Genomic DNA, 10828 nt, shown 5'->3' on the forward strand with positions numbered 1-10828 from the left:
ATCAGAGCAGCCCCAGGCCCAGCCACTGCCCTTATGTTGGGAGAACAGCCAGTATCACTTCTCAGTGATTGTCCTACCACTTGTCCTGTGACCATGCTGGGACACCCCTGCCTGCAGGCAAGTTGCAGGAAGCAGGTCAGCCTGTTCTCTTGAATGCCAGTCCTTCCCTGGACAGAGAACAGGACACAGTCTCTTACCCAGAATCTTTCACTCCAGGTCCCCTACTCTCCACATCCCCCTACTGGGAGTGCCTACTTTCACTTTCAAGAGGGAGTTGACACCCCAACTTCTCCAGAATGCTTTCTCTGACCACCCCCACAGTTGGGTGAGGGAAACGAAAAGACATCTTTATATTTTGGGATCTGCATCAGATTTCCTCAAAAGCTCTCCACTGCTTTAAAAAAAAAAAAAAACACCAAAATGGTAATAATACCAACAATGATAGTCAAAAATCTAGAAGCCTGGTCCAAGCCTCTTGCTTGCTAACAGAGGCAAAGGGAGAAGCGAGGCAGGCCAGGCCCTGACCCAAGTCCCTACCCAACACCACCTCCCACAAGGATTTAAAGAGAGAATAAACCTTTCACAACAATTTCTACTGCTTATTTTATTTCAACAGTCAACTGACCCCAGAGAGGAAGTGGATACAGAGATGATTTAGAAGCACATTCTACTCTCTGAGAATTGCATCAGTGCTTAGGAACAGCCTACTTTTTAAAGTTGGCAATCACTATAAAAATATCAAATAGTCAAACTGTAATAGATTTTTTTTAAACCAGAAATGATGCCTATAATGGCTTAAACTTTATGGAGGGGAGATGAAGCAGCTCCAGTGGTCAGAATGCTTAGAGAAGCCCCTTGGTGATGGGGTGAGGGGCAGTGGCCAAGCAGCCCTCGTGGGCCAGAGCAGCCGAGAAGAACGCTGCGGAACCGGCTGTCAGTGCCCAGGGTCCTGCTGCCCACACCGGCCACCTGGATGTGCTGGGGGCTTGGTGTCTGTGCTGCCCCCAGTTGGGACCAAACGGAGGCAGAAGCAGAAGACTGGACTAGATGCTGCCTCCTGTCCTGGAGCGGGGCCTGAGGAAATCAAAGACCGCATCTGGGAGTGAGTTTAACAGCCGCACCACCCAGACTCGGTTAAATTCATTCCTAAATGTGAGCTTCCACCAGCCCCGTGATCCTCAGAGCCCTGGCCCTCCCCTGCTAACCATCCTCCACGCTCCTGGTCAATCCCACATCTCAGGATTGAGAGAACTTTAGAAATCACCCTCCTCCCTCCTGTCTTGAAATGGAAATGAACTGCCATCTTACACCCACCACTATCCTTCCTCCCTACACATGGCCGAAAGCGGACGAGAACATCGTTGCTGGAACACCCCACACCCCCACCCTGCTGGCCCGAGGGCCTGGGCCTAGTCAGACGGCTCCTGAGAGGGTGGCTGGCTGGGCTCACAGGGCGGCGCTGCGGGCACTTCGTGGTCCGGCTCCTGGTCATCTGAGAAGGACAAAGAAGAGAGGCTGGATTTACAAAGAGGGGAATGACCTACTTTCAGATGCAGACTTTCTTTAAGGCCTTCTCCCCACTCCCAGCCCCAGCGCAGGATGCCTTTGCCTTTCCTCTGCTACGTGTCTGGACACTGGCAACCGAGCCCGGGCCCCGAGACACAGAGTCCAACTGACCCTCCAGCCGGGCGGCGAGAAGCCAGCTACCCCGTGGCTCTGAACCTCAGCGTCCTTCTGCCTCACGATAGATCACGTCAGCAAGGGGATGAGGGGAAACAGTAAACAAGAACACACACTAAGGCCATCCTCGGGCTCATGTTCTGTTTAGTCCTCAGAATCCCCTCCTGAGGTGGGGACCACCCGTCTGCCTTGGCAGAAGGTGAAGCTGAGGCACAAGGACCGAAGGGACTTGCCGCTGGCCCCACAGCTGCTAAGGGCCCAAGTCAGGACCCACACCCCCGCTGTCTGGCCCCGCGGCCGGCGTGCTTCAAGCTACATGTCATCTCTCCAGCCTGCCGGTCCAGGCGTCTCACACACAGCAAATGTGCAACAGGTCTCTCACTTCCTTTTCTTTCCTAAGGAGCCTCAGGGAAGGATTGAAAGGGAAAAAAATCCTAGAACCTTCAAAGCTGCAAGAGCCCTCAACAGAAAACCTAAAGCATTTTTACATCCAGATTGTCAGCTGACTGTCACAGTCACCCCGTGACAGGACCCATTTTACAGAGGCAAAGACAGGCCTAGCTCCTGGCCTGTTTCTCTCCACCAAGCGGCCGGGGGCAGAGAAGTCACCCCTAGCAGCCCCAGCCTAGCCCCAGCCACTGCTCCAGGCTCAGCATCTAATCTCTCCCTAGCTGGAGAAGCCCCAGCCAAGCCAGAGAAGCCAGGCGCCTCCGGTCTTCTCAACACACAGCACGCATGGCAACCTGCACACCTGGCCCTCGGGCCCAGATGAGGAGGGAATCAGCGTTGCACCCAGAGCCAGACAGGGTTCTGCTGACGTCCAAGCACAGCCATCTGCCATTTACATGTGCAGGAGCCTCTCTGGGTTCCACTGGTTTTCTCACCTAGGACTGAGGACTCCCTCTTGTGGATGCTTGTATATGGAATAAAGGGAGGTGTATAAGGAAAAAGCTCAAGCCTGGGCCTAGTGCATTCTAATTTCTGCTCTCCATTTCCCTTCTTTCCGCATCCATTTCAGAGCAGGCCCCCTTCCTCTGGAAAACCTTCCTGGCTCCCCAGAAATTGGCAGACCGGAGCCCACTTACCAGTGGTTTCCTTGTCCGTATCAGACAGGACAGTGAGAGAGAAGGATGCGGGGGGCGGCGGCGGCGGCAGTGGCGGCAGGAAGTGCAGCGCAGACAGGAAGCCCGGAGGGAGAAACTGAGGCTGCGGTGGCTGCGGTGGCTGCGGTGGCGGCGGTGGCGGGTAGTAGCTGGGCTGGTAGTCTCCCACCGGCTCGGGCACCTGCAGCAGGCAAGCCAGAGAGGGAGAGGGTTACTCAGGCTTCTCAAATGGGTCTCAGGCTCCTCAATGGCGGGGGGCGGGGGAGTATCTCCCCAAGGGGCAGATTCACCGTGTGGCCCCCACACCTGGGCACAGGGCACTTGAGACATGGTGTTTGGCAAATACCCACCAAATGGTTGAAGGGAAGAAGGAATTCAGGCACAAAGTCACACTGAGCCCTCTCGTATAGGCATAGATGCAGAACCTCCTTCACCCTCAGGACCCCACGACGCTCCTCACTATAACGATGACAGACTGCGTCCGTGAGGGCAAGCTCTGGGCCCCGAGCCGCAGAACTGGTAAGCGGCAGAGGTGGAACCAGATCCGTCTGTTGGGCTCTACTGCTTTGTGCTGGGGAAGGATCCGAATGCAACCCAACCCCTTGTGGTCCCTTTTCCTGGTACAGCTGAGAACTTAGGACTGGAGAGTCAGGGGTCCTTGGAGGCCCTATGCCAACACCACAGAAGAGCTGGGTGCGGTGCAGCCGTTCCTGAGGCAAGGGCAGCTGGGGGACCTCAGCAAAGCTGCTTAGGCGGGCCGCCCTCTGGGCAGCTACTCCCTCCTTCTTCTAGACATGGAAGCCATGCTCATGCCCCAGGACCCTAAGGCTGGAATGGGGGTGTCTGGAGAGAGGACTACACAGCCTAGCGCTGAACAGAGAAAGATGTGAACGCAATAAAAAATCATAATAAATTTCAGATGTAGTTCCTCTTATTTACTTCTGCATCCAGAAACTTCAGAGCACTTTACAAGCTGTGTTCTGGAGAACCCGTGTGTCCTATAAGATATTTTATGTGCTCTTAAAAGTGTTCTTTGACAAGGGAGTTTGAGAAACCCCACGCACTGCCCCCACATCGGTGAGTCACACATGAGCACATTAAAGCCTTGAGGCAGTCTGCAAAAAATCTCTTTAGATTCTTCCAGCCTTTCCTAACAAGGAAAGGAAGAAAGTCCCACCTTCAAGTATCTACTACGTGCCAGACCCCGTGCCAAGCACTTTCTATGCATTACATCTTCTTCAATCTGTCAACGGCCCTATGAGATAGGTCCTCTTTCCCCTACCAGCCAGACTGAGAACCTGAGTCAGAGCCTCGGAGGTTAGATGGCTTCCCCAGGCCATATGGCTAGTAAACAGTAGAGGCAGGACTGTATCCCAGGTCTGTCCAACTCCAAGCTTGTGCTGTTTTGTGGGAAGAGAACAGAGGAAGTGAAGAAGCAGCAAATGGGGCAGCGACAGGAATAGGAGGCTGAAGACATCTCTGGGGAGTATCTCCGAGCCCAGGCAGGGGGCAGCAGGACAAGGATGAAAGCAGTTCATAGGCTCTTGGGTTTGAAACAGCATCAGAAATAAATGCCTGATCCTCTATCCAGACGTGAAGGGGGTGGGAAGGGGGATTATTAGTGCTTTAATTCCAAGCTGCTCAGCCAAGTCTCTCCCTGGATCACAGCTCCTGCCTGGGGCCCGTGGTGGCAGCTCAGGCCCAGATAAACCAACTGAGATCACACTCTTAACAAAGGCCGTCTGGCAAGCCTGTCAATCAGAGCTCTACCCTGGACGCCAGGCTCCATCCAAGCTTCTGTGTGAGCAGACGGTGGGTACGTGCTTCACTTGGCCAGAGCCCCCTCTTTGTGTGAAGGCTGGAGGTGCTGTGCTCTCCTTGGGGCTATAATGGGGGTGGTCAGTATGAGAGCTCAGGTGTGGCAGGGGTGGTGGTGACAGTCAAGGGCCATGTTTGCTCTGTCTCTGCATGACAGATGTACCTCGGGAAGGGGACAGGGAGTGCCAGGGCTCCAGGTTGGGGACTGCTCTGTTACTGACCAGCTATGTAATCTGAACCCCAGGCCCTCCCTCTCCAGTTCTGTGCCCACAAACAAATACTTTGCTTCCCCGAGTCATCGTCTTCTACTCTACAGTGGGGTAATACAGTGTACCCTGATGACTCATACGGGGGTCAGTAGGCATTTTGGAAATTATCAAGACCTGTGGTTTTCAAACTCTTTTGCCTTGAGTCAATGGAAAATGACTTATATAAAACTTCACAATGTCTAAAATAGACAAAAGAAATGCTGTTGGGGCTGTGGCCAGAGTGGGGACCCAGCGCCCTGTTTGCCTGACCTGTGTGGACACATCTGGGAGGGAGTGGTGGAATTCCACTGGCTCTGCTCTGCAGCTAAGAAAATATCAAGTGCTCTTCTTTCTTCTCAATCACTTTCCACATTAAACAAAGAAGGCTGCTCAGTCCTTACTCTTCTCTACCCTCCACCCAAGAGAAACATCTAACACCCAGGATTAGGCATTTAGCTCTGAGGGAGGAAGGAAAGGTAATGGTGGTCTACGTTTTCATGAACTTGAGCTGCATTCGAGACAACCTGCCCCACAGGTCCAGCCCGATGGGGCCAAGTCAGGACTGGTTACCCAGGCCTCTGACTATCCTGCAGTCCTGATTGACCTCAGGGTTGCCAAAAGGGAAAGGGCTTTTAGCCACTCTGGTCTGGAAGGAGCTGGTAACCAAGGCCACAAAACCTGGTCTCCCCAACTTGTACCTCACACAGCAGGGACGGCCTGACTCCTCCATATTCTGTATTCAAAACTCAAGGCTTAAAGAGCACTGCAGTTAGTTCAGGGCCAGTGATCTTACAAAAAGATTAAATCTCATCCATTCTTTCAACAAGTATTTCCTGAGGTGACAGGTGTTTGGTGGAAGGTTTCCCTATTTTTCATGACTAACATTCAATTCCTCCTGAAAGCCGCCTGAAGTCTCAAGGGGCCCCTATCTTTGGGCAAGGGACCTACGTCTGCTCCCAGCTCTGCCCTTGACTGTGTGGTACTGGGACAGTGAGACTTCCTTTCTGGTCCTCAGCAAAATAAAGCCCTTCTGGCCCCAGCATGCCGTTAGTCCAGACTGGCAGTCACTCATTCAGTCGGGGGTACCGTGCAGCTGCCCCCCCAGGTTTATCTGAGGTGTCTCTGTGTTCCTTCTTGCCTGATCCCCCAGCTCTGAAAAGCACATGCCACAGCCCATACAGCCAGGCCAACTTGTTTACGTATGAATGGACTTGCCCACGTGCGTACACTCTGAGAGGTGTACACTGCACAACGTCAGTGTTGTACCCATCCTGCCAGTGCTCAGAGCCTGGCACAGACTGCCCCATCAGTTTTCTTTCTGGGACTGAGCATCCATAAAAGCAATGGGGCATCTGCGATAAGGAGGAACTGGGAAAGGAATGGGGATGGGACTTACCAAGGCTCCCCCATGGAAGTGGCTGCAGGACACATGCCGGAAGCCCCGCTGCAGGGGGATCCCTGGAGTTGGGGAGCCGTCTTGGTAGCCCAGTGGGAATGGGCAGTAGGAATGCATGTTGGAGCAGCTGGGGTACAGCTTAGAAGGGTCTCTCTCCAGGTACTCGGACCCCACCACACAGTCTGAGCTGATGCTCAGAGGGAACCCTGGAAAAGTAAGCAATGAAGGAAACGTTAAAAACACACAGAGCTGAGAAAAGAGCATCACGTCACTGTACAAAGGTAGCAGCACAACACTCAAAGCCACTTACAAAGAACTCCCACATCCATTATGCTTTTGATCCTCTCTGCTTTTTAAGCCCTTCAGCCATGTCCCACTGCTCTTAGAAAAAGTCTTGGCACAGCCATAAAGCCCCATGAGGGCTCGTTCCTGCCTCCATTCCGGCCTCCTCATGCACCATAACCCAGCAGCTTCTTTCTCATCAACCTCATGGCCTTTGCAGATGCTGTTCCCTCAGTTTAGAAGGCTTTTTCCCCTAACCCCACTGTGCCTCAGAAAGTCCTCAGTACTCAGCTCTGACTCTTCCCTCAGACCACAACAAAACCATCAATTATTCGAGCTCTATACATTGATCTGCATGATTCCTTGATCGGCATTGTCCCTCCCATGAGGGCAAGATCCTTGAAGGCAACAAATGTGACTTTTCCCTCTTTGTGTCTTCATCACACATGTTGGGGAACGGTTAAGTGCTCAGCCCCTGTTGAGATGGAATGGAGAAAGGCACTATGTCTGCAAAGTTATCTTCTAGAATTGCTGTTTCAGGTCTGTCTTCCCCTCTAGTTTCTTGGGGGCCTAAATTTTCTTAGAATGTCCCACAAGGCAGAACTGGCCTTCAGAGAACATCCAGGCCAATCCCCTTCACATAGAGGGGAGAGACTGCCACAGAAGGAAGGAGCTTGCCTAAGGTGCCTGAGCAGTCTCCCAGTCTCCTATGCTCTTTCTACCACACTGCCATAGAGAAAACCAAAAGAAATCACATGTCTGTACCCCCAAAAGAGCCTCAAATCTATATGTGACTTGAAACTGTGCTATAATACTGAAAACCACCAAGACATAAGGAACCATGTAATTTATGCATATGGTGGGAAGGGAGGAAAAAGAGGCAGTATCAACAGACCGACTGTTCTCCAGTGGGGTGCAGAGAACCGTCTCATTCCCACTTCTGGAAAAGGGTGCGAACAGGTGCGCAGGCGCATTGGGCCAGGCCTTTCCAAAGGAAGTTGGCTGGGAGGAGCCTTCAGCAACTGGGAAGGGAAGAGTGCGCATGCGCAGTCACCGCCGCACATGCGCAGTCATTGTTGCGCGGGCCCACCCACAGGGGCGCCTTGAAAAAGGCGCCACCAGCCCAAGAAAAGCGCGGGAAGAAGTGCGCAAGTGCAGTAGGGCCCATCTAGCTAAGGCGTCTTCCTGGAGGAGAAGCCACAGTTAAGGGATTGGGGGCCATTTTCTTTCTCCCAAGACGGAAAGGCAAGAAGCTATATGTTAAAAGCTGCCAGAACCACCCATTACTTTCTAGCTCTCTTTTTATCTTTTTGCAAAATGGCCCCCAACCCAAATCTGTACATAGAGAACGGCTTTCCACAGCAAGAGTACCTCTGAAAGCATTTACCCCACCCACACCCCAAGGGCCCATCCCGGCACGATCCAGGGTGGCCCGGGCCCCTGGCGTGGGGCACCAGGAGGCTGCAACCTGGAGAGGAATCCCGGGGTGGGGGGAGGGCGCCCAGAGGCCACGCGGGGCGGGGGAATCTTACCGAAGTCGGCGAATGGCGGGCTGGGCATGGGCCGCAGCGGCCTGCGCAGCTCCAAGCGGCCAGGGTAGCCCTTGCCTGCGGCCTCCGCCCCAAGCTGGGGCCCCACAGAACTGGGCATGGCGATGTTGGCTCGTTCGCTCAGCCCCACGTGGCCGCGGCTGCCCAGAACTGGCTGAAAGGCGCTCGGGCCCGGGCTCGGGCCCCGCGGAGGCCTCTCGGGGAAGCCCGCGGCAACGCGGCCCTCCGGACCAAGCTCCCGGTCTCCCGAAACGGCCAGCGGAAGCAGCTGGTGGAGGTTTGGGCCCGGGACGGCGGCCGCAGCCCCAGACAACAGCTCCGGCCCGTGTGCGCCAAGGGCCATCTCCTGCTCCTCCTCGGAGGCCTGCTTCTTGAGCACCTTCTGCGCTGCCATAATCTTCTGGCGCTCAGTGATCAGGTAGCACTTCTCGCAGGTGCACTGCTTCCAGCGACACTTGCCCGCGTGGCCCTTGACCGGCACCAGGAAACCGTGGTTCCGGCACCGCGAGCACTTGGGGGTACGCAGCATCTTGTCGGCCAGCTTGGCAGGGTCTGCCTTCATAGCACAACCGCCACCTCTGGAAGCTGCCGAGCGAGTGCAGCCAGGAGGAGCGGCGCCCCACAAGTCTCTGGTGCTGGGGACTTTGGATACATTTGTAACAAAGTGGCTCTCAGTAGGTCCTGGTAGCTGCACGGGACCCTTGCATTTTCCCTCCTTTTTTGGAGTGCAAAATTTGGAGACTTTGTGTGTCTTGGTTAATTACATGCAAGGGATTGGGTTGAATAAATTCTTCATGGAATGCTATTGCATGTATGTCATCTGAATTATCTGAAGTTTTACCCATTTAATTTTCCAAACTTGCTGTTCCCGCCACACGGAAGGTATTTTTGTAACTTCAAAAGAGGCGGAGTGATAGTCAACCGTCCACAGATTTAAAGCTTCAGAGGCACCGAGCTCTCAGTAAACCCATTCCAGGAGAGAAGCATCCTAAGAGGCAAACTGTGCTTCTCCTTCCAGAAGTTGCTGCTTCTGCTGAATTCATTTCCCTCCCCTGCTGAGAAGCAGCGGCTCGCAGTGATGCTTCCAGAATATTCTCAAGAGCTCAGTGCAGTGTGATAGTTGCTCAAGGGTGTACCCTAATAGCAAGAATTTTGTTGGTATAGTCATACATTTCTGGCAAATGGTGCATTGCTGTTGTCAATGCCTTCCAAAGTAAAGCATACTTTACACAGCATATTTTAGCATGAGCTTTTATCATTTCTTAACTTTGCCATATATTTAGTTACCCCTGTAAAGCAGCCCAAATCTTGGGTCATCTGGAAACTGGCACAAACTTCATAGTTTCCCAAGGCTACAAATTAATTCATTTTTTTGATATAACTGTGTGACACTCAGGTCTTTTTTTTCTCCAGTCCAAAAAACGGGGAAAAATGGGTCACTGACACCTACGTTGAGAAGATTATAATCATAGGATCAGTTATATATAAGGAGGTAGTTATACTTAAAACCTGGCTAAAATGTGTGTGTTTTAAACTCTTTCTAAAATTTTCTTCCTGGTAGCAGAACGGCAGAAGCGAGGCCTGGTGTCCACCTTGATTTTCTGGAACTCTTGGTTATGGGTGGCTCCTTTGCACTTCTCACCAGAGGCCTGACAATAGGGGAACGGTTGCCATTCTGAGGCTGATTAGAAACCCACAGCTGAAAAGAGGTTTGTAAAGCCCTTTTCTTCTTTAAAGAAATATATTCCTCATTTTAATAAGGGCAAAAGTATACGCTTCCTGTATTATTTGGCCCTTCGGGGATTTCACTGGTGATTTTACATCCATTTAAAGAGATCTAGGTTTGTCTCTGCTTTGCTCTAACACCCTCTATCTTAGTTTTTGATTTTAAAAATATGGTCCTGTAGATAAAACGAGAGAGAAACTCGTTTTCTGACTCCACTAATTCAAAATGTCTAATTTTTTCACTGAACTTCTCATTTGAAAATGGTACTTAAAAATCATAGTTTACAGTACTGCTGTCAAAAAATCTGGGGCATAAGCTGCATTGTTTCATGATAAGGTCATATTCCACATTATCAAATTTAAATTTTAACATCAAATAACATGGGCAGATGAGACGAAAAAGAAAACTACTCTCATTTACATTTCATGCTTGACCACCCAAGCTCTCTTCATTTTCCTATTAATGATTTAAAGGAAAATCCTATTCAAAGCCAACTATTTGAATTAACATCTTTTGGCCTTGTTAACTACAAAATGCTTCCATATTTACTTCATAGCTTTAGGGGAAAATATACCCAAGGTGGTGTGAATTTGCATCATGCCTTGAGAACATTAATAAACAACCGTATATCTTTTTAATCAGTAGTCATATTATAAGATGCAAAAAACCCCAGGGTTTACACAGTAAACAAATCTAAGAAAAAAGAAAAAAAAACACTAGTTTGTTTCTTTCTTCCCTGGAAAGTCTCAATTTGTGTAGGTAAATTCCAACAGAGCTTTATTTACTTCACTCTTGGAAATTCAGGCAAATTGATAGTTTTGTTTTATTTGGTTTGCTGACTGATTACTTCTTAGGCTGCTGCTTTTTTAAAGAAATATGTACATTTCTCTAAATTGTTATTTTAAAGAAATAGATACGTTTCTTTAAATTGTTATTTCTTTATGTTGTTATATACAAGTTTTCAAATTCTTAAAAAAGATGGAAAAAGTGAAAAACTGGAAGTCATAAAAGGATGGGAGCCGTAA

The 10828-nt window shown here is 50.9% G+C and overlaps 1 protein-coding gene across 1 annotated transcript; it reads right to left on the minus strand.

Moving 5' to 3' along the window:
• Nucleotides 1–1409: 1409 nt before the first annotated feature.
• On the minus strand, nt 1410–8639 carry DMRTB1 (DMRT like family B with proline rich C-terminal 1; the record flags this gene model as incomplete). The annotated part of the gene is made up of 4 exons (XM_080801702.1): nt 1410–1492; nt 2766–2964; nt 6246–6451; nt 8060–8639. The coding sequence occupies 4 exons, from the start codon at nt 8637–8639 to the stop codon at nt 1410–1412; spliced, it is 1068 nt and encodes a 355-aa protein (XP_080657828.1).
• Nucleotides 8640–10828: the final 2189 nt, after the last annotated feature.

This window comes from Martes martes (genome assembly GCF_963455335.1).
Source record: "Martes martes genome assembly, chromosome: 4".
NCBI lineage: Eukaryota > Metazoa > Chordata > Mammalia > Carnivora > Mustelidae > Martes > Martes martes.